Below are 23,983 nucleotides of genomic sequence, written 5' to 3' on the forward strand. Positions count from 1 at the left end.
AACTAATTCAATGAACAACAATACAACTCAGGAGGAAATCTTGTAGGATAGTCACCACTTATTCTGTTAAAGGTCAAAATCACCAGCTTTGCTAAAACAAGAATAAGAATTTGAAAATCCGAATTTCCTTGTCGAAACTAAATTGATCAAACATAAATCACAAAGCTCAATGTTAATATGAACAATTACCAGTCTCTTTCTACCAGGATACCTAAAACAGGGTTAAGTGGGTTCTCTCCACAGGTAGAGTACAAGTCTAATTATGGCTAATTGGTAGTTCTTAGTAATTGTAACAGTACTTCCCAGATTTCCAAGACAGTACTTATTCTGTATGATTTCATCATCTCCTCCAAAGATGCCTCGTTAAATGTATGGCTAAAAGCAACTGAATTTTAGGCCTCTGTAAAGCTTCACAATTAAATACACACACAAATCAGGGGGGAAAATTTAAAACCTTCCTCACATCATCTGTCTTGATTGTGCTTTACAAAATATGGTCCCTGTACTTGTGGGGAGAGTTAGCTTGGCAGGTAGTTGCTGAGAGACAAGTCTTTGCAAGGTCCTTTCACATGCATCTCTCATAATCCTCCCAGCAGCAATACCTACATTTTCTTATTTTTATACATAATGAAATCATACCAGAGTTTAAACGTTAACGTTCTTAAGGTCACACAGCCAGCAAGTGACAGCTAAGATACAAACTCAGGTGTTTCACTCTAGAGTCCATGCCCTTTATGCTAAATCACGCTTCTCTAAGGTCACAGCATCCTTAGAACTTATCGACTGTTTGGCAAGTTCACGTCAACAGATATAAAAGGAGTTTGGTTTCCTCAGTCCTTCTATCAACCACTCTCTAGGATGTATATAAATCAATCTGTATGTGTATAAAAGTCTGTAAATAATGGTTAAAATGTCTATGAATGTCTGTGTACCACATCCCACCTTCCTTTTCCCCTTAGCAGTCTTTCTCGTCTATCTATCTCCACCTTTGTCTTAAGATTATCAAAGGGAAATCTTTTTTTTTTTTTTTTTTTTGCGGTACGCGGGCCTCTCACTGTTGCGGCCTCTCCCGTCGCAGAGCATAGGCTCTGGACGCGCACGCTCAGCGGCCACGGCTCACGGGCCCAGCCGCTCTGCGGCATGTGGGATCCTCCCGGACCGGGGCACGAACCCGTGTCCCCTGCATCGGCAGGCGGACTCTCAACCACTGCGCCACCAGGGAAGCACCAAAAGGAAATCTTAAAAAGTTTTCACAGCATGGAAAAAAAACTAACGTTAATTTAAATCAATAGCTACTGCACACCCAAGTGTGAAGTGTAGTGAAGGATTCAAAGGACAATCAGATACAGCCTCTGGAAGAGAAGCTTAGACATGATCAAACTTTTATGATACACAGGAAGGTCTGATAAGTCCGATAAGAGTTAGGAACAAATTATCGTAAGAACTAGTGATATAGGTGAGAATTTCCAGAAAAGAAGATGGCTAAGATACAGGCAGACAGCAATAATACACGCAATCAACAGGAAAGTTCAACTCAACATTTACTGAACACCTACTACAAGAGGCACTGTGAGGAGTTTATCATTTAATAGGGGACACAAACAGGAAACTATAATACAAACCCAGAAGATGTTCACTGCCACAAGATAAAGTGTCAGAACTCATTCACTGAACGACGATTATCATATAGGCAGTGCTATAGATAAAAAACCAAAATGGTATCTGCCACCATAATATAAACTGACATCAAAAAGAGAAGGCATCTAAGCTGTGTTCTGAGGGGATAGTACTTCATCAGCATAGGTGGAAGAGAGGATTGTTGAGATCTGACCTAAAGCAACTTGGCCAGAGCACCAACTATTAGGTCCTTCCCATAAACATCAGCAGCCTTAAATACATGGGTTTCGGTCAGTTCGTATCAGTGCTGACAAAGGAAACAGTGAGCAGAATCTGAAGAACCACAGATCCCCACGCTTTGGCTGGAATATAGAATAAGTGAGGAATGTGAGAAGAAAAAGCTGAAGAGAGGCTGGAATTTGAATTACTAGGACTTGAAATGCTTTCTTTCCCTTAAACTGTAAATATCACCAGATGGAAGCCAAGATCCCAGGTACCTCACAGCACAGAAAAGTTTGTTTCTAGAATTCATAGAACCAAACAGTACTACTCAGAGAAATACATGTGCTGTCCTGTAAAGCTATGTAATGGGTTAGCGATTCTTCTGTGCTATACAGAACTCGCAGTTTTCAGGGGACAGCAGTCAGGGGCCAAAGAGTGGCAAGACTTGTGATCAGGATCATGTTTATCCTTGTCAAATCTGAAAGGACATCTAACCTACTCCAAAATCAGGAGTAAAAATTGATAATATTTGAGCCACAGCCTCTTGAGGCAGGTCAGTGAGGTCTATGCATATGCATGTGATTTGTTTCATTTGGACCCTACTTAAACTTCTGTCTACTTTATCTGCATTTGGTAAATCAACACATGGCTAGTGGCAGATGAGGGTAAGTGACGGTAACAAAGTAAGACCCAATTTCTTAAAGGAGTCACTAAACAATCCCACTTATTCCACTTAGAAAGCCAATGACAAGGCGGGGTGGGGGGACACAAAAAGATAAAAAGATAAATATTTCCAATAACGTCACTTAGTTTCTTTCATCTCCTTGGACTTGTGGCCTGTCTGTACTTCAATAGCTCTAAAAATAGATTTGATATTACAGCTTCTTAATAAGATCCAATATATTTTACCTATATCACTACATTCGACAAGTAATATAGCCATTTAGAGATAACACAGAGGGGAATGACTCACTTAAGGTCACTTAGCAAAGAAGGGAACCATTCAGAGGCTAACAACAGAGTATAAACTACCCATTACTTGTGTAAAGGGGGGAAGGGGTACGCTCACACCCACAGAGGAAGCAGGATTATCTTTCCCAAACTTTTAACATTAACTTCTGCTATCTTCTAATAGGAAAGACTAACCATCTTTTTCCAATTAGCAGCTATGTGAGTGCTTTCTAGTAATAAGTGCCTGAACATAAAACTCATACTACTTCTAACTCAAGTGTTAAATATCATGTGACACACAATGCACAGGTTTCATTCTTTCCGGTGAAGTCCACCACACTAGACAAAGTCTGGTGAACTTTTGTGTATTTCCAAATGGATTACTACTTTTCTACCTCATTAATAATAAAGCTAATTTTACCAAAGTCAGAAGTTTGAAAAACAGTCCCACAAACTAGGTACAGTACTGGGCCCACATCAAGCCGCCAAAGTCATTTGGTGGTTAAATTATTCACTATCAGCAATCGTAAATTCAGTTGGCTCGATCAAGAGTTTATAGTCTATATTAAAGACTGAATCCTACGAGGTAGGTCAGCTGCAGAAGCACTTTTTGTGGACCTGGCCACAGGCAGGGGTAGGAGTCACAATGGGGGTTATATTTTGAAGATTTAATTATTCTGCTATCACCAGTTTTATTTCCTAGTAAACTAAAAAACTGCAAGAAAAAAAGAAAGAATCAAAATCAAAGAAAGTAGAGGAATGAAGATTAAGAAATTGGTGAAACCCAAGAACTGTTTCCTTTCTTTGAAACAGCAAGCTCTGGAATATCAAATGAAAGTTATCCTGTTAACCATTAAGTACCGAACTGGTACAGGCAGCACAATCACAAATATTTGAGTACTGAAGCTGACTCATAAAATTCTAAAAATATTTCATGCTTTAGGCTTTCAAAATACCATCAGTTTAACCCCTCCCCCTCCTTTCATCATGTTATTTTGAAATGTAAATGTTTTTAACCTAGTTCTGGAAACTCTAATTAAAATGCAGTGAATACAGAAAGCCACATGCAATTAGATTTCAAGGCATTATCATTCCTACATCTGATCCTGGATTTAGTAAATCAGTTGTTAAGTACCTGTGCTATCAACTACACTAAAATAAATACATATATGTTTAGGAAAAGAGTTGCCTAAGAGTCTTAACTGCTTAACTGATAGCCCTTTGAGGGAATATAAAAATCCGTTTATAAAAAGCCATTGTAAAAAAAAAAAAAAAGCCATTGTAAAAAAAAAAAGCCATTGTAAAATTGATCTAGAGAACTACTTTGTTAAATTTTCTAAGAATCCCAGTTTATAACGTCCTTGAAAAGGCTGAAATATCTTTTCAGGTCATAGACAAGTACAATCATGTAAAATCAAAACTTATGAGCACTGGATGCTAGTATATTTAGGCCAGAAATTTTTTTCTACATCCATTCAAAGACATTAAATGGATTACACTGTACTTACTCTAATTCTTTTGCAAACAAATACTATTTATTTATTTAGGCCACACGGTGCAGTTTGTGGGATCTTAGTTCCCTGACCAGGGATCAAACCAGGGCCCTCGGCAGTGAAAGCACTGAGTCGTAACCACTGGACCACCAGGGAAGTCCCTAGTTATTTTTTAAATGAATGGAAATGGAAGGAGCACTGAACAGCCAATTTCAAAGAGGTACCAAGTTACAATTTTTTGCTATGCAGTACTCCTCCTGTTGTAAGTACATGTATTATACACACATAAGAATATGTACTATGTAACTCCAATTAAGATATTTTACCAAAATAACCCCATACAAAATTTGAAGAATATCAAAGGCTTGACCTCAAAAGTTTGATAAATTGTACTGAAAGGAAAAATTACTTAATAAATGAACATCAAAAACTCGTAAGTATCAGTATCCCTTAGAAAGCAGCCATACGTGCACATACCCACACACACACACACACACATCAGAAACTACCAGAGCTTTTTTTCCCTCTAGTTTTCAAGACTGCTGGAGAAGTCTAGTGAATTATGCAAAGGACAGCAAATATTAAGCTGCCTCTGTATTTATGCTACTGTACTTCCATTTTTAAAACATGCATCTCAACTCCCCAGATACCATCATCCACAGAAACCATGCAGCTATCCAATAGACTTTCAGTGTCACCATTTATTATTTATAGCATTAAATGGGGGAAGTGGCTCTGATGTCACCGACCCTACCCAGTGGAATCACTGACTCAATAAATATTTTCACACTGGAGAAAATCTGGCTAGGAAAACATTTTGCTGTGTTAAGTAGAGTCTTTCACCTTTCCTCTCAACCCTGGGGTAAAAGTTGTTACTGTGTTAGGAGAGATACAAAGAAACTGTCAAGGTTTCCACAGGAGGAAAACCTGAGCATGTCCGTTTGCTGAGGCAAAGACTTCCCCCTCCCAACCCTCCGGAGCCCAGTTTGATTTCCCTAATGCTCAAATTGCCATATTTTACTTCTTCCACCAAATCATCCACCAAGTAGGAAATTCTTCATTTCTACTAGCCACTCTCTCGTGGTCCTGTTTCTAAAAACCCGTTCTGACTCAAAGTCCTAAGGCGGAAGGGGGCTGGGGTGTTCGCGGGGCCAGGAAGTTTGGCCTAGCTACCAAAGGTTTCTAACAGAAGAGTGATCGCCGCCCCAGGGCCCTAGGACACCCCCCCTCCCCCTTTTTCTAGAAGAAAGAACTGGCGGCAGTGACGAGGACAACCCCTCCCCCCTCCTCCCCAATTTCCCAAAGCAGCTTTGGAAAACGTGAAGTTACAGTTTCTCTTTCCTGGGAGATGGAATCCAGAGTACCTGGGGCCTTGCTATGCAAACATCCCTCTCGGCCGAGTAAGAAACCCTTTGTCCGAGAAGCCGGACACCACAGGGGGCCGGGAAAAAGGCCCCTTATCGGCCACTTCTTCAAATCCGAGAGCTCTCCACCTCCACCCCTGTAGGGCCTGTGCCGGCATCCTCATAGCCCTAGGTTGAAGACAGGGTGCTGAGACCCCTTCTAGGACGCGGAGGCCGAGGCCCTAACCGATCTTCTCGGTACCCTCTCCCATCAGCATCTCACTCGGCCTGAGTGGGGCTTGCAAGAGCGATGCAGGCCTGGACCGGAGAAACAGAGAAAAAAAGAAAGAAAGAAAAAAATCCCTTCTAAAGGGGGAATAAGATGCTAGAGCTAGTGCGAGCTAAGGCCACAGCATAAGCGAGCGAGGGTCGTTCGAGACATGGGCCAAGAGACAGGAGGAAGGGAGGGAGGAAAAACGGGGGGGAGGGAGGAAAAACGAGGGGCATGGAAGGGGCCGGGCCAGGTCCGGCCTGAAATCTCGAGGGATCCGGAGGAACCGCGCCGGGCCGGAGGCCAGGGAAGGCGGGGGGCCCAGGTCCCGGCCGAGGCAGCGAAGAAGCGTCAGGGCCGACCTCGCGCGGGAGGTGGGCAGGCCCGCCCGGAGCCGGACGGACGGAAGAACGGACGGTCCAACGGCCCGCACTCACCATGAGCTCGATGGTCTTGTCCTCAATCACCGAGTCGGGCTCCATGGCGGCCCCGGCGGCCCCGCCTCGCTCTCCCCGCGCAGCAGCGAACAGCCCGGGCGGAGGAGGCGACGGCGGAGGCGGCAGAGGCGGAGGCGGCTATCGCACCCACTCTAGCTGCCAGCCCGCCCGGGCCGCCGGCAGCTCCGCCCTCCCCCTCGGCGAACGCAGTACGCAGAGCTAGGACTACAGCTCCCAGCAGGCGCCGCAGGCCCTGTAGAGCGTTGTGGGAACGAGAAGCCGACACCAGGCCAATCTCTCCTGACAGCTCGAAGCTGAATTCTGAGCCGAAAGTAGCACTGGACTGTGAATGCGAGACGTGCAGACCTAAAGAATTAAGGGGTGCCTCAAGGTGGGGCCTCGGGAGCGATACGACTACATGTCCCAGAAAGCCCTGCGCTCGGGTTCTCTTTCCGGCTAGTTTCTCCTGACTTCCTGGCAGCCCAAGGCTACCCAGACCCGGACGGAAACTCGGAGGCAACTCTTCGCTTGACAGATATCCTGCGTGCGCGACTGATTTCCGCACATGCGCGGTCGGTGTCTGCAGGGCACAGGACGCCTAGGTAGCGGAGCGGCTGGTGCGCTGTCGTCTGTGGTAGAGTGAGGTGTTGGCGACAGGTGGGTTCTAGATACTTTTGGAGGGGATGGTTTTGGGGCTCAGGTGTGGGAGGGGGCCAGCGAAAGAGAGAAGTTCGGGCAAAGCTCTGAGAGTATGGGCGTCCCGGGAGGGAGGGGTTTGGAAATTTAGTTGGGGAAGAGGAGGTTTATGGTCTGTATGCACCACGTACTGGGAGGAGCTGAGAGGTGAAAGGGAGCCTGTGTATATTGAGCCCCTCTTATTCATTTGTTCAGAAAATGTTTTTTAAACTTCCAGCCTCTGCCGGGTACCAGTCTAGGCACTGGGAATCAGCTCTGAGCCTTACAGACAAGGGCTCTCTTCTTATGGAGCTTAATTCTAGTGGGGGGTGGGGGGGGAAGACAGGCATTAACCACAAGAGTGATAGGTGCTAAGAAGGAACACAGCTGGAGATCTGGAGACTCCTTCTGGTGAATTCTGCCTCCAGCGCTATGTGAACTTTGTCAGGTCTGTCAGTACCCTCTAACCAAAGACGACCAGGGGGCGCACGGATAGTTGAACAAGTTGGGTTTCTGACTGGTTGCAGGAAGGGAGATCACACACCACGAAGAACTGTGGGGCATCTCAGTAGGAGTTGTCAGGTCATTTGGAAGCGAGGCTTTACTCTGGATAAGATGCTGTCAGGAAGTGGGGGTGATTCTATGATTGGGTATCTCGATAAATCTTACCTAGAAGGAAGGAATGCTAGACTGAGGCTGAAGGTCTAATTGGTAGAGAAGCAGGAGTCCGTCATTAGCCAGGATGGGGGATGTTTGGTCCTTTTTTATGGTTTGGACAATGTCATATTTTATCTGTGTTCAAATGTAATTAAGGAGCGGTCTTGCTTTTATATTGATCTATCATGGTCACAGAATGGCTTCATCTAACGTTTATGTTCCGTGAAATTTATGTTCAACAGGGGAACACGAGGCCTAGCTAAGAGGGCCAGGCTATCATGTAGTAACATTACTGCCTGTCTGATTGTATCACGCCACCTTCCAAATGTCTGCTTTTCTTTCTCAAGTGTTTTGCATTCTCTGCACCTGTAGAGTGAAGGGACAAGACCTAGAAATCTTTCCATTTCCAAGGACCAAGTTATTACAGTAATTTGTATGCATGCAGGACACAGTGTAAGTTCCGTGTACGTAGAGTTTTAAGTTTTATAGTCCTTATCTGATGCTTTCCACCAGAGGAATCGAAAGAAAAGCAATGGCAAGAAAGAGCACAGAACTGGAAAGTTATTGCCACTAATTTGCTGTCTGAATTTCACCATATCCTTTTGCTTGTCTGGGCCTTGAGACATTCATTAGTAAAATAAAGGGGCTGAAATAAATGACCTCTGTTTCAGTTACCTATTGCATCATAATAAACCACCTCCAAGGCTTAGTAGCTTAAAATACCAGTGCTTTATTATTCTTTACAATTGTGTGGGTTAACTGGACTCAGCTGGGCCCACATAGTATAAGCTGAAGTTACTTATGGGATTACGATCAGCTGGGAGCTCATCAAAACGGGTTATCCTCGAGGGCCTCTCTCTTTACCTCGTTTCTTACCATTCAGGCTTCTGCATGGTGACTAGCTTCCAAGAGGACAAGCCCCAGTGAACAAAGGCTTATCAAGCCTTTGGTTGCGCCCAACTTGCTAATGTCCCATTGGCTAAAACAAGCCACATGGCAAAGCCCAGAGTCAGTGTGGGAAGGGACTACACAAGGTTGTGAATACAGAGTCGTGGTTCGTTGGGGGCCACTAACGTAACAGCCTATCAAGACCTCTAAAGTGTCAGCACTTGCCACGGACCTAGCACATAGGGCTAGGGTAGGAGTCACAAGCTGAGTATGAACCCCCAGTATGTCTGTTTATCCTGCACTGTCTTTTTTATTGTTTCAAAATTCAACAGTCTCACAATTGAAAATCCAAATTTCTAATTTCTCTTGAAAAGTTAGACTATCTTGCTGTACTGGATCTGCATGGCAACAGTATGCAGGGGTTAAGTAGCAATTACCTTCTTTATATGAGGCATTTACTCTATAGATTGCCACTGTTACCACTGCTCCCTGTTGCCTTATATCTGCAAGCTTTACTCATTTAAGTTGTATGCTTAACCCATATAGATATTTGAGTTTGCAACCCTTGGCATTGGAACTGTAATGGAGATAACTCAAGGTTTCTCTCCTTTTATTAAAACCATATCCCACCTTAAGAGGTAAAAAAAATACTGATTTTATTGGGTCAAATTCCAGGAGCTCAGTAAGATGAAAAAGTTATGTATACGATGGAAGTCATTCCCAAGCTGTTTAAGAGGCAAACCGAGCCTAGGCTTATCACTTTGCTCTCTCCTCTTCTCAAACAAGAACTCAGACCCTCGGGTATTTTTATTGCTTTAGGCTTGATGCTGACTGGCGATTAGATTTGGTCATAGATAAAGGCAGAAGACCTTGAGGCATATTTTCCCCCCAGTTTTTCAGATAGATCTGCACTGGGGTTTATATGACATGCTAACAGCAAACTGGTACAGGTCCACAATCCCTTAACCAAAACCCCGAGGTCCGGATATGCTTCAGAATTCAGAATTGTTCAGATTGTACAAAGGTAGTATGATGTACATACTGTGTATATAATGTAACACTGCCACTGGGGTCTAAGACAGCATTTCATAATGAAATACATTTATTTTTCTGCAGCAGAGCATATGGGTGCCTGTTATCAATTTATAGCCTCTCAGTTCCAAATCCAGCCTTCTTTTCCATGCTTTGAAATACTGGAGTGGGACCTGTAAATATTTCTCCCCTGGCAGCTGGCTCAGTGCTTAACTTTGTCAATAGAGAGCCCTAGAGGAGACCAGCCAAAGGGTCTTCTCTTCCTTGTTCCAGAATACTTTCTTTTCCTTCTTGCCTTTGTGGCACACAGTAGCAGATGGTTTGCAGAACCGTATCCCTCTCTCTACATACACACACTCACACACACACACACACACACACACACACACACACACACGTGTGGCTAGAACATCTAGAGAGTGCTTCCCAGTGAGTTCAGTGGCACCTTAGCGGGCAGTTTCCTGCTTTCCAGCCCCAGCCTGTAGCCCCTCAGCAACATCATCCAATGGGCCATAACTATCCTCTCTCTAGTGAGATCTGAATCTCATCCTAGCAGTGGGGGTGGGAGGATTCTTCCAAGTTTGTTCCTTCCTTGAGTTCTCTGCCTCAGCCCTAAAGGTAGTAGCGTCTCCCTATAACTGCTATTTCTGTATTCTTTAGAGTTGTCTTTACCCCCTTAGTACTTAATACCCTGTTACTAGTTAATAATTTTTTGTATTAAATTTTCACAAAAGAGAGTGTGGCAGATGTGAGGGTGTGTGACTTCCAAGACTAGATCGTAAGAGTCGTGCGTTCCTCCTTGCTCTTTCTCTCTTGGGTTACTCACTCTGGAGGAAGCAAGCTGCCGTGTCATGATGACACTTAAGCAGCCCTATGGGATGTCCATGTGGTAAGGAACTGAGGCCACCTGCCAACAACCAGCACTAACTTTCCAGACCTGTGAGTGAGCCATCTTGGAAGCCATCTCCTCCTGCCCCAGTTAATCCTTCGGATGACTAGCCCCATTCAAATCTTGACCTCATGAGAGACCCTAAGCCAGGACTACCCATCCAAGCCATTCTTGGACCCCTGCCCCACAGAGGCTGTGGGAGATAATAAATGTTCATTACTTTTAAGGTGCTAAATTTTGAGATAATTTATTACGCAGCAACAGATAACTAACAGAGGTACCCCCCAAAAAAGAGCTCGTTCAAAATACTGAACTCAGTTCTCTCTTTCTTTGGGGGGGGCGGGGATCCTAGTTCCCCAACCAGGGATCGAAATTGTGCCCCCTTGGAAGCACAGAGCCTTATCCAGTGGACCACTAGGGAAGTCATGAACTCAGTTCTCTTTTTTTTTTTTTAATTTTATTTATTTATTTTTGGCTGCGTTGGGTCTTCGTTGCTACACGTGGGCTTTCTCTAGTTTTAGTGAAAGGGGGCTACTCCTTGTTGTGGTGCACGGGCTCCTCATTGTGGTGGCTTCTCGTTGCAGAGCACAGGCTCTAGGTGCACGGGCTTCAATAGTTGTGGCACACGGGCTCAGTAGTTTTGGCTTGCGAGCTCTAGAGCGCAGGCTCAGTAGTTACGGCATACAGGCTTAGTTGCTCCGCAGCGTGTGGGATCTTCCTGGACCAGGGCTCGAACCCGTGTCCTCTGCATTGGCAGGCGGATTCTTAACCACTGCACCACCAGGGAGGTCCCTCAGTTCTCTTTTAATCAAGGCACTTTTAATCAAGTCACCTAAACACTTGGTAGGGCTTTTTGTCTTTCCCTTTCTTACAAATACTTTTTCAGGTAAAGGGTGACATTTTTTTTTTTGGCTGTGTCGGTCTTAGTTGCAGCATGCAGGCTCTTCGTTGCAGCGTGTGGGTTTCTCTCTAGTTGTGGCGCGTAGGCTCCAGAGCGCATAGGCTCTGTAGTTTGCAGCACATGGGCGTGGCATGTGGGATCTTAGTTCCCCAGCCAGGGACCAAACCCCTGTTCCCTGCACTGGAAGGCAGATTCTTTACCACTGGACCACCAGGGAAGTCCCAAGGGTGGCATTTGAAAAGGGTATATTTTGACCTGTGCTGGGTTTTCTGAATTCAAATACATTGTAGAGAAGGGTAGTGCAGTGAAATTTTGACTTAACTCATTCCCAACTAACGTAAAGAACAAAATTCTCTTGAAGGAGAATCGTGTGAAACCAAAGGAAAGAGAATGTTGGGAAGAAGTATTGAAGGTAGCAGCTCCCTGTTTTATCCACATGGTAAGGTTCCATGCCTTATCCATCTATGTATAGAATCTAGAAAAGAAGATAGTTATCATGAAATACATATGAGCACGTTTATTTGAACTGAAAAACAAAAGCCAGACTTTTTCTGAGAGTCTAACTTGGCTGACTGGTTTGATAGGTGGCATAACAATAATAGATGTTAGATGAGGTGAATCTTTAGTTCTATAATTTTTAGGAAAATACATTTAAAGCACATGAGGAAAAACATTTCATCAATTAATGTATTGGCAAACATGTATTAAAATTAATATTTGTATCTTCCCAATGCTTTTTTGTTTCTTTAACTTATCAGGTCACTTAAGACCACCAAGTGAAAGAGTAAAAAAAGATTGTATTAGAATAGAATACACTGTGCCACCATGACAAATTAACTCTCTGTATATTCAGAATTCAGTCAGAGAAGCAGAACCACTAAGGGTGTTACTAAAGGGCTTTTTTTTTTTTTTTTTTTTTTTTTACAAGAAGTTGACCTCATGTAATTGTCCAAGCAATCTCTGTAAGGTTGCAGTCTTTGCAGTCGATGCTGGATCTTCAAGTCCACGGGGAAGGCAGTCAGGGCGAGAAGATGGATGTAAGGTGGGGAGAGCAGGCATAAGCCAAACTGGAGTCCATGAGGACAGATGAAACCTGTGTCAGTTCTTATTGCCCCTGACCTTGGTGGTATGGACGTCCTGAAGAGGCTGGAGCCCTTTGCCAGAGAACTGAACACACACAGGCCTGCCCAGGAATTAGAGAAGCTGAAAGAGGCTTTAGGGGAAGGTGGAGTGATTGCAGGCAGGGCCTTTCCTCATGCCAAGGAGGTGAGTGAGCAAGCAGATCAGTGACAATGTATATGGGCTGCAAAATGACTACAGTTTCACTTCCACCTTCCAAATCCCTACACCAGACTGTCTGGTGGCCCACCCTGATCCGAAACGTAGGTGAACAGAATTCTGGGAAATGTAGTTTAGCTTAGTCAAGTTGACATAGCATTTGACAAGGCATTACTGCCAGTGTCCACACCCTGGAAACGTAGTGACTTTATATACATGTCTTGTTCATACAAGGTCTAATGGAGTCAGCTAGCCCTCCATCTTATAGTTTTCATGGTCTCCAGTATTGCTGGGGCAGAGGGGAAGCTCACCAGCATACTCAGAAGCACATTACTCCTGCTCATTATTCATTGGTCAGTGCCTCATCACGAGGCCCTAAGAAACTGCAAGGGAGGCTGAATTTGGTGAACACAAAGGAATTTTGGTAGATGATGTGTGCTATACCAGTAAAATTCATATTCATTTAATAAATCTTGGTAAAGACTTTTTGGTATATTTCCCAGAAATTGAGAAAGTGAATTTCTCCAGTGAATATACAAAAAAATCATTTTACTAGTCAGGTGGTTTCCAAAACTTTGCTTTCAAAAAAACTGAAGGAAGATTGAATTGAATTTTAATGATAATTTAAAATAATTTTGCTAACAGACCACTATGTAATATTTGCCATAATAACTTGGAAATAATCTTCAAAGTTGCATACCATTGCTATGAGAAATGTTCATTCTTATGTGAACAAGTCTTCTTAGCACTGACCATGGGCACTGGTTCCTCATTCATGTCTGAAAAAGTAAGTGCGGGGGCCAAAGGCTGAGTGGGGACAGCCTGTGGCCACAGAGGGGACATACCTGTCTTGGGAAGGGCTCATACTTCCCAAGTTCTGAGGGGCAAAGATGCATGGTTTGTGGGGACCAGCTGTAGATACCACAAAAAGATTGTTTTGAAATAGTTGTTGACCAAGAGGACCATCTGGAGGGTCAGGATGGTCTCAACAGGCATGCCTTGTTGAGAGTATACCACAGGAAGCCCTAGATTAAGAGGAGGGGGATTTCAGGTAGCTAGCCAGAGGAGGTGGTATCTCTCATCTGAGAATAGCAACCCCAAAAAATGCCCCAGGAGAGCACTTTGACATGAAATACCTAGGACATACATGTACCACATTATAACTGGGCAAGTCAAGACATCTCTTCCCCTGCCTCAGCTTGGGTTCCCCAGAAGCAGACCCTGAGTCGAGGATACTGTAAAGGGCTTTATTAAGAAGTGCTCCCAGGAGAAACCTGTTAGAGAGTGAGGAAAGCAAAAAAGGGAAGTTGTGCTCTCAGGCAGAGTTCCACAGACAGGAGTTTGAGCTGCAGGCTGATCCTGTGTGGTGCTCCAGAATGTGAATTACTCCTCAGAGTTTGTCCTGACTTGAGGGGTGAGAGCGTGGCTTTCCTGGTCCTAGATCAGTCAGTCTGCCCCCAGGCACTTCTGACTGTGCAAAGCATCACCAGCAGGAGGACCGTCCTCCAAAGAGTAGTTGGTGTGGGCCTTTAGAAAGGAAAGCACACGGAAGCCAGGAGAGGAGGTTAAAGGAATCTAGGTTTGAACACGCACCATCTGCTACAGATCATCCTGCAGACCGCTCAGATCTACTTGTAATATTTTACATTAAGTTCACCTCGTCCCAACTGCTTCAAGATTGGGATTGGTCGCAATGTCTAGGAGAAAATTTAGAAGAAGAATGTTAGAGGGATGAGCAACAGCCCCCTCTGCTGCAGTTGTTGCCAAGGCTGTAAATTTGTCATCTTCCTTTCTCTGTGTTCTAGATTTCCTCCTTTACCCTTGGCTGTAATGCTTCTGCTGTTGTAGGTGGCTTGCATTGAAGGGTGTCCCAGACCTTCGTCCCTGAGAGGTCTGAGGCCCTGGATACCCATGCCTTTATGAAGCTGGGATTGCTGGGATTGGCCATTCACCATTATACCTGGCCTGGGAGTACAAGATATCACTGAGCTAGTACCTCTAAGGGACCATACACAGCCCACAGTTCCCACAGGAGAACTGGACAAAGTCCTGCTCTAGCTCTTCTTTGTAATGATGTATCACATCTACCTGGTCTTCTCTCTCTGAGTCTTCTGTTACCATTTCTGTCTTATTTCACTTCTGCAGTCTCAGTGTAACCATATTAGTTTCCTGTGGCTATCACAACAAATGACCATAAACTTGTGGCTTAAAACAACAGAAATTTATCCTCTCACCTTTCTGGAGACCAGAAGTCTGAAATCAAGGCGTGGGCAGGACCATATTCCCTCAGAGTAAGAGTTCTTTATATATTTTAGATATTAATTTCTTATCAAATATATAATTTTAAAATATTTTCTCCAATATTTTCACTCTGTTGATAGTATCCTTTGATGCAAAAAAGTTATAAATTTTTATGTAAATATTTTTCTTTTGTTGCCTGTACTTTGGGTGTCATAGCCAAGGCATTACTGCCAAATCCAATCTCATGAAGCTTTTTCCCTGTTTCCTTCTAAGAGTTGTATAGTTTTAGCTCTTAAATTTAGGTCTTTGATCTGTTTTGAGTTCATTTTTGTGTATGGTGTAAGGTAAGGGTCCAACCTCATTCTTTTGCCTTTTTTACCTCTTCCAGTTTCTGGTTGTTCCTGGTTCCTTTTCTTGTGGCAGTGTAATTCCAGTTTCTATCTCTGTCTTCACATGGCCTTCTTCTCTTTGTCTCTGTGTTTCTCCTCTGTGTCTGTGTCTTGTAAGAAACCCATCATTGGCCCACCCTAATCCAAGGTGATCTTAGCTTGAGATCTTTAATTGCATCTACAAAGACACAATTCCAAATAAGATCACATTCTGAGACTCTGGGTAGGAATATTTTGGGGAGGCCACTCTTCAACCCACTACAATGTCCATTCTAATCTCCTTTGCTATAAGCAATTTTATTACCAATCCTTTTGTTCCTTTTCCTTAGAACAATCTTTAGCATCCTCTGCCACATCCCACTTAAAGTGCTCCACTCAACCCAGTGAGCACCAAGTCCTGATCTATTGGCTTTTTAGCTATATCTGTTCAGTATTTTCTTAGTGGTTGTTCCAGGGATTGCAATATACCTCCTTAACTTTTCATTTACTTAGAATTAATATTTTAACACTTCACCTAAAATACAGAAACCTGGCAACTGTACGGATCCATTTATCCCTTCCCATCTTTTATGCCATAGATGTCATAGGTATTATGTCTACATACATTAGAAACCTCACAAGGCAAAGCTATACATTTTGCTTTAAGCAGTATTATGTATTTCTTTTAAAAGTCAGAGGGAAGAAAATAGTCTTTTATGTGTTACCCAGTTATTTACCATTTGTGATTCTCTTTATTCTTTCCTGCATATCCAGTTTTCCATCTGGTATCATTTCCTTTCAGCCTGAAGACTTCCTTTACCATTTTTTGCAGTACCTCCCTGCTGACAATGAATTCTTTTGGTTTTTCTTTTATCTGAAAATGCCTTTATTCGTCATTTCTTGAAGGATATTTTAGCTAGATTTAGAATTCTAGGTTAAGAAGTTCTTCTTTCCACCCTTAAAGATGTTGGTCTTCTATTATATTAGGTTCCTGGGGCTCCTATAACAAATTACCACAAACTTCATGACAGAGCAACAGAAATTTATTCTTTCACAGTTTTGAAGGCCAGAAGTTCAAAATCAACGTGTGGGCAGGGCCACACTCCCTCCAAAGGCTCTAGAGAAGCATCCTTCTGTGCCTCTTCTAGCTGTTCCAGGCATTGTTTGGCTTGTAGTTTCATAACTCCAATCTCTGCCTCCCTCTTTACATGGCCTTCTGTGTTTCTGCTCTTCTTATGAGGATACTTGTCATTGGATTTAGGTCCCACCTGGTTAATCCACAGTGATCTCATCTCAAGATCCTTAATTGTATCTGTAAAGACCCTTTTCCAAATAAGTTCACATTCACAAGTACCCAGGAGTTAGGACTTAGACACATTGTTTTTTAACTGAGATATGATAACATATAAAATATATTAGTTTCAGGTTTACAACATAATAATTCAATGTTTGTATTTATTGCAGAATGATCACCACAGTAAGACTAGTTAAGCCACACATAATTACAATTTTTTTCTTGTGATGAGAACTTTTAAGATCTAATCTCTTAGCAACTTTCAGATACACAATACAATTATAGTCACCATGCTGTATGTTATAGCTCAGGATTTATTTTATAGCTGGAAGTTTCTACCTCTTGCCCATCTTCACCCCATTTTGCCTGTCCTTCAACCCCTGCCTCTAGCAACTGCCAGTCTGTTCTCTGTATCTTGCATTCAGTTCTTTGTAATTTTTTAAATTCCACATGATTACATGATATTTGTCTTTCTTTGTCTGACTTATATCAGTTAGCATAATGCCTTCAGGGTCCATCCATGTTGTCACAAATGGAAGGATTTTCTCATTTTTTATGGCTGAATAATATTTCAATGTGTGTGTGTATGTGTGTGTATGTGTGTATCAAAACTTCTTTATTCATTCATTAATTGAAATTTAGGTTTCTCCATGTCTTGGCTATTTTTAATAATGCTGCTATGAACATTGGGGTGCAGATGTCTTTTTGAGTTAGTGTTTTCGTTTCCTTTGGATATATTCCCAGAAGTGGAATTGCTGGATCATTGGTAGTTCAGTTTTTATTTGGGGAGGGGGGATCCTCCATACTGTTTTCCATAGTGGCTATACCAGTTTACAGTCTTGCCAGCAGTACACAAAGGTTCCCATTTCTTTACATCCTCACCAGCATTTATCTCTTATCTTTTTGATGATAACAGTTCTAACAGGTGATATCTCATTGTCGTTTTTTGCCCATTTTTAATTATTTTTTTGGACACGCCACGGGGCTTGCGGGATCTTAGTTCCCCGATCAGGTATTGAACCTGGGACCTCGGCAATGAAAGTGCAGGGTCCTAACCACTGGACCTCCAGGGAATTCCCTCACCCATTTTTTAATTGGATTGTTTTTTTGCTATCGAGTTATATGAGTTCTTTATTTTGGATATTTATCCCTTATCAGATAAATGGTTTACTAATTTTTTTCCCATTCTATACGTTATATTTTCATTTTGTTGATTGTTTCTTTTGCCACGCAGAAGCTTTTTTAGTTTGATGAAGTCCCACTTGTTTGGTTTTTATTTTGTTGATTGTGCTTTAGGTGTCGTATCCAAAAAAATCATTGCCAAGATCCATGTCAGGGAGCTTTTTCCCTGTGTTTTCTTCTAAGAGTTTTGTGGCTTCAGGTCATACGTTAAGTATTTAACCCATTTTAAGTTAATTGTTGTGAGTAGTATAACACAGGGACCTAGATTCATTCTTTTACATGTGAATTTTCCCAGCACCGTTAATTAAAAAGAATCTCTTTCCTCCATTGACTATTCCTGGCTCCCTTATCAAATATTAGTTGACTGTGTATGGTTGGGTTTACTTCTAATCTCTCAATTCTGTGCCATTGATCTATGTGTCTGTTTTTATGGCAATATCATACTGTTTTGATTACTATAGCTTTATACTATAGTTTGAAATCAGACCGTGTGATGCCTTTCATTTTGTTCTTTCTCAGGACTGCTTGGCTAGTTGGGGTCTTTTGTGGTTCCTTACAATTTTTCTTTTCTACTTCTGTAAAAAATGCCATTGGAGGGCTTCCCTGGTGGAGCAGTGGTTGGGAGTCCACCTGCCGATGCAGGGGACGCGGGTTCGAGCCCCGGTCCGGGAGGATCCCACATGCTGCGGGGCAGCTGGGCCCGTGAGCCATGGCCACTGGGCCTGTGCGTCCAGAGCCTGTGCTCCCCAATGGCAGAGGCCACAACAGTGAGAGGCCCGCGTACCGCCCCACCACACACACACAAAAAGGCATTGGAATCTTGATAGGGATTGCATTGAATCTATAGATGACTTTTGGTAGTATGAACATTTTAACAATATTAATCTTCCAATGAGTGAACACAGGATACTGTTCTATTTATTTGTGTTGTCTTCCATTTCTTACATCAGCGTCTTGTAGTTTTCAGATTAGAGCCCTTTCATCTCCTTGGTTAAGTTTATTCCTAACTATTTTATTGTTATTGATGCCTCTGTAAATGGGATTGTTTTCTTTATTTTTCAGATAACTCCTACTTACTATGTAAAAACACCACTACTTTTGGCACATGAATTTTGTATCCTGCATCTTTACTGAATTCATTGATTGGATTTAACAGTGTTTTGGTGGACTCTTTAGGATTTTCTATATATAAAATATCATCTGCAGAGAGATAATTTCACTTCCTTTCCGTTTCTGATCCTTTTATTTATTTTTCTTTTACATCTTTATTGGAGTATAATTGCTTTACAATGGTGTGTTAGTTTCTGCTTTACAACAAAGTGAATCAGTTATACATATACATATGTTCCCATATCTCTTCCCTCTTGCGTCTCCCTCCCTTTCCCCCTCCCTATCCCACCCATCCAGGCAGTCACAAAGCACCAAGCTGATCTCTCTGTGCTATGCGGCTGTTTCCCACTAGCTATCTACCTTACGTTTGGTAGTGTATATATGTCCATGCGTCTCTCTCGCTTTGTCATAGCTTACCCTACCCCTCCCCATATTCTCAAGTCCATTCTCTAGTAGGTCTGTGTCTTTATTCCTGTCTTACCACTAGGTTCTTCATGACATTTTTTATTTAATTCCATATATATGTGTTAGCATACGGTATTTGTCTTTTTCTTTCTGACTTACTTCACTCTGTATGACAGATTCTAGGTCTATCCACCTCATTACAAATAGCTCAATTTCGTTTCTCTTTATGGCTGAATAATATTCCATTGTATATATGGGCCACATCTTCTTTATCCATTCATCCGATGATGGGCATTTAGGTTGTTTCCATCTCCGGGCTATTATAAATAGAGCTGCAATGAACATTTTGGTATATGACTCTTTTTGAATTTTGGTTTTCTTAGGGTATATGCCCAGTAGTGGGATTGCTGGGTCATATGGTAGTTCTATTTGTAGTTTTTTAAGGAACCTCCATACTGTTCTCCATAGTGGCTGAACCAATTCACATTCCCACCAGCAGTGCAAGAGGGTTCACTTTTCTCCACACCCTCTCCAGCATTTATTGTTTCTGGATTTTTTGGTGATGGACATTCTGACTGGTGTGAGATGATTTCTCATTGTAGTTTTGATTTGCATTTCTCTAATGATTAATGATTTTGAGCATTCTTTCATGTGTTTGCTGGCAGTCTGTATATCTTCTTTGGAGAAATGTCTATTTAGGTCTTCTCCTCATTTTTGGATTGGGTTGTTTTTTTTTTTGTTATTGAGCTGCATGAGCTGCTTGTAAATTCTGGAGATTAATCCTTTGTCAGTTGCTTCATTTGAAACTATTTTCTCCCATTCTGAGGGTTGTCTGTTGGTCTTGTTTATGGTTTCCTTTGCTGTGCAAAAGCTTTGAAGTTTCATTAGGTCCCTTTTGTTTATTTTTGTTTTTATTTCCATTTCTCTAGGAGGTGGGTCAAGAAGGATCTTGCTGTGATTTATGTCATAGAGTGTTCTGCCTGTCTTTTCCTCTAAGCGTTTGATGGTTTCTGGCCTTACATTTAGGTCTTTAATCCATTTTGAGCTTATTTTTGTGTGTGGTGTTAGGGAGTGGTCTAATCTCATGCTTTTACATGTACCTGTCCAGTTTTCCCAGCACCACTTATTGAAGAGACTGTCCTTTCTCCACTGTACATTCCTGCCACCTTTATCAAAGATAACATGTCCATATGTGCGTGGGCTTATCTCTGGGTTTTCTATCCTGTTCCATTGATCTGTCTTTCTGTTTTTGTGCCAGTACCATACTGTCTTGATTACTGTAGCTTTGTAGTATAGTCTGAAGTCGGGGAGCCTGATTCCTCCAGCTCTGTGTTTCGTTCTCAACATTGCTTTGGCTATTCGGGGTCTTTTGTGTTTCCATACAAATTGTGAAATGTTTTGTTCTAGTTCTGTGAAAAATGCCAGTGGTAGTTTGATAGGGATTGCATTGAATCTGTAGATTGCTTTGGGTAGTAGAGTCATTTTCACAATGTTGGTTCTTCCAATCTAAGAACATGGTATGTCTCTCCATCTATTTGTATCATCTTTAATTTCTTTCATCAATGTCTTATAATTTTCTGCATACAGGTCTTTTGTCTCCTTAGGTAGGTTTATTCCTAGATATTTTATTCTTTTTGTTGCAGTGGTAAATGGGAGTGTTTTCTTGATTTCACTTTCAGATTTTTCATCATTATTGTATAGGAATGCCAGAGCTTTCTGTGCATTAATTTTGTATCCTGCAACTTTACCAAAATCATTGATTAGCTCTAGTAGTTTTCTGGTAGCATCTTTGGGATTCTCTATGTATAGTATCATGTCATCTGCAAACAGTGACAGCTTTACTTCTTCTTTTCCGATTTGGATTCCTTTTATTTCCTTCTCTTCTCTGATTGCTGTGGCTAAAACTTCCAAAACTATGTTGAATAAGAGTGGTGAGAGCGGGCAACCTTGTCTTGTTCCTGATCTTAGTGGAAATGCTTTCAGTTTTTCACCATTGAGGACGATGTTGGCTGTGGGTTTGTCATATATGGCCTTTATTGTGTTGAGGAAAGTTTCCTCTATGCCTACTTTCTGCAGGGTTTTTATCATAAATGGGTGTTGAATTTTGTCGAAAGCTTTCTCTGCATCTATTGAGATGATCAGATGGTTTTTCTCCTTCAATTTGTTAATATGGTGTATCACGTTGATTGATTTGCGTATATTGAAGGATCCTCGCCTTCCTGGAAAAAACCCCACTTGATCATGGTGTAGGATCCTTTTAATGTGCTGTTGGATTCTGTTTGCTAGTATTTTATTGAGGATTTTTGCATTTATTTTCATCCGTGATATTGGCCTGTAGTTTTCTTTCTTTGTGACATCCTTGTCTGGTTTTGGTATCAGGGTGATGGTGGCCTCGTAGAATGAGTTTGGGAGTGTTCCTCCCTCTGCTATATTTTGGAAGAGTTTGAGAAGGATAGGTGTTAGCTCTTCTCTAAATGTTTGATAGAATTTGCCTGTGAAGCCATCTGGTCCTGGGCTTTTGTTTGTTGGAAGATTCTTAATCACAGTTTCAATTTCAGTGCTTGTGATCGGTCTGTTCATATTTTCTGTTTCTTCCTGTTTCAGTCTTGGCAGGTTGTGCATTTCTAAGAATTTGTCCAGTTCTTCCAGGTTGTCCATTTTATTGGCATAGAATTGCTTATAGTAATCTCTCATGATCTTTTGTATTTCTGCAGTGTTATTTGTTACTTCTCCTTTTTCATTTCTAATTCTGTTGATTTGAGTCTTCTCCCTTTTTTTCTTGATGAGTCTGGCTAGTGGTTTATCAGTTTTGTTTATCATCTCAAAGAACCAGCTTTTAGTTTTATTGATCTTTGCTATCGTTTCCTTCATTTCTTTTTCATTTGTTTCTGATCTGATCATTATGATTTCTTTCCTTCTGCTAACTTTGGGGTTTCTTTGTTCTTCTTTCTCTAATTGGTTTAGGTGCAAGGTTAGGTTGTTTATTCGAGATGTTTCCTGTTTCTTAAGGTAGGATTCTATTGCTATAAACTTCCCTCTTAGAACTGCTTTTGCTGCATCCCATAGGTTTTGGGTTGTCGTGTCTGAATTGTCATTTGTTTGTAGGTTTTTGTTTTTTGCTTTTTTGTTTTAACGGTACACGGGCGTCTCGCTGCTGTGGCCTCTTCCATTGCGGAGAACAGGCTCGGGACGTGCAGGGTCAGCGGCCATGGCTCACGGGCCGAGCCGCTCCGCGGCATGCGGGATCCTCCCAGGCCAGGGCACGAACCCGTGTCCCCTGCATCAGCAGGCGGACCCTCAACCGCTGCGCCACCAGGGAAGACCTGTTTCTAGGTATTTTTTGATTTCCTCTTTGATTTCTTCAGTGATCACTTGTTTATTAAGTAGCGTATTGTTTAGCCTCCATGTGTTTGTATTTTTTACAGATCTTTTCCTGTAATTGATATCTAGTCTTATAGCGTTGTGGTCGGAAAAAAAGTCTTATAGCGTTGTGGTCTTATAGCTTTGTGGTCGGATACAATTTCCATTTTCTTAAATTTACCAAGGCTTGATTTGTGACCCCAGATATGATCTGTCCTGGAGAATGTTCCGTAAGCACTTGAGAAAAATGTGTATTCTGTTGTTTTTGGATGGAATGTCCTATAAATATCAATTAAGTCCATCTTGTTTAATGTATCATTTAAAGCTTGTGTTTCCTTATTTATTTTCATTTTGGGTGATCGGTCCATTGGTGAAAGTGGGGTTTAAAGTCCTCTACTATGAATGTGTTACTGTCGATTTCCCCTTTTATGGCTGTTAGCATTTGCCTTATGTATTGAGGTGCACCTATGTTGGGTGCATAAATATTTAGAATTGTTAAATCTTCTTCTTGGATCGATTCCTTAATCATTATGTAGTGTCCTTCTTTGTCTCTTATAATAGTCTTTTTTTAAAGTCTATTTTGCCTGATATGAGAATTGCTACTCCAGCTTTCTTTTGATTTCCATTTGCATGGAGTATCTTTTTCCATCCCCTCACTTTCAGCCTGTATGTGTCCCTAGGTCTGAAGTGGGTCTCTTGTAGACAGCATATATATGGGTCTTGTTTTTGTATCCATTCAGCCAGTCTGTGTCTTTTGGTGGGAGCATTTAATCCATTTACATTTAAGGTAGGACTTCCCTGGTGGCACAGTTGTTGAGAGTCTGCCTGCTGATGCAGGGGACACGGGTTCGTGCCCCGGTCCGGGAAGATCCCACATGCCGCTGAGTGGCTGGGCCTGTGAGCCATGGCCACTGGGCTTGTGCATCCGGAGCCTGTGCTGCGCAACGCGAGAGACCACGATATTGAGAGGCTCGTGTACTGCAAAAAAAAAAAATCTGAATGAGATCCTTGCTGGGTAGAGTAATCTTGGTTGTAGGGTTTTCTCCTTCATCACTTTAAATATGTCCTTGCACTCCCTTCTGGCTTGCAGAATTTCTGCTGAAAGATCAGCTGTTAACCTTATGTGGATTTTTCCTTGCTGCTTTTAATATGTTTTCTTTGTTTTTTTATTTTTGGTTTTTTTTTTGCGGTAAGCGAGCCTCTCACTGTTGTGGCCTCTGCCGTCGCAGAGCACAGGCTCCGGACGCGCAGGCTCAGTGGCCATGGGTCACGGGCCTAGCCGATCCGTGGCATGTGGGAAGAGCATGTGGGATCTTCCTGGACCGCAGCATGAACCCGTGTCCCCTGCATCGGCAGGCAGACTCTCAAC

General features: G+C 42.3%; 1 protein-coding gene and 1 long non-coding RNA gene across 8 annotated transcripts in view; one reads left to right on the top strand and one right to left on the bottom strand.

Moving 5' to 3' along the window:
• The window catches only part of FBXW11 (F-box and WD repeat domain containing 11), a 132,939-nt gene extending 126,284 nt beyond the window's left edge, over nt 1-6,655 (bottom strand). For 2 of the 7 annotated variants that reach the window (XM_060144192.1, XM_060144190.1), the window contains exon 1: nt 6,335-6,639. In XM_060144192.1, coding sequence (XP_060000175.1) covers nt 6,335-6,379 — 45 coding nt within the window. In that variant the 5' untranslated portion in view covers nt 6,380-6,639. Of the gene's footprint in view, nt 1-6,334 lie in introns of all 7 variants that reach the window. The other 5 variants (XM_060144191.1, XM_060144188.1, XM_060144185.1 and 2 more) reach the window with 4 other exon arrangements.
• A 257-nt stretch (nt 6,656-6,912) lies between these two features.
• The window catches only part of LOC132517284 (uncharacterized), a 70,841-nt gene continuing 53,770 nt past the window's right edge, over nt 6,913-23,983 (top strand). Inside the window, exons 1-2 of the long non-coding RNA XR_009539669.1 lie at nt 6,913-6,991; nt 11,738-11,815. This is a non-coding gene — a long non-coding RNA (uncharacterized LOC132517284). The remainder of the gene's footprint in view (nt 6,992-11,737; nt 11,816-23,983) is intronic.

Source organism: Lagenorhynchus albirostris, chromosome 3 (assembly GCF_949774975.1).
Source record: "Lagenorhynchus albirostris chromosome 3, mLagAlb1.1, whole genome shotgun sequence".
Lineage (NCBI taxonomy): Eukaryota > Metazoa > Chordata > Mammalia > Artiodactyla > Delphinidae > Lagenorhynchus > Lagenorhynchus albirostris.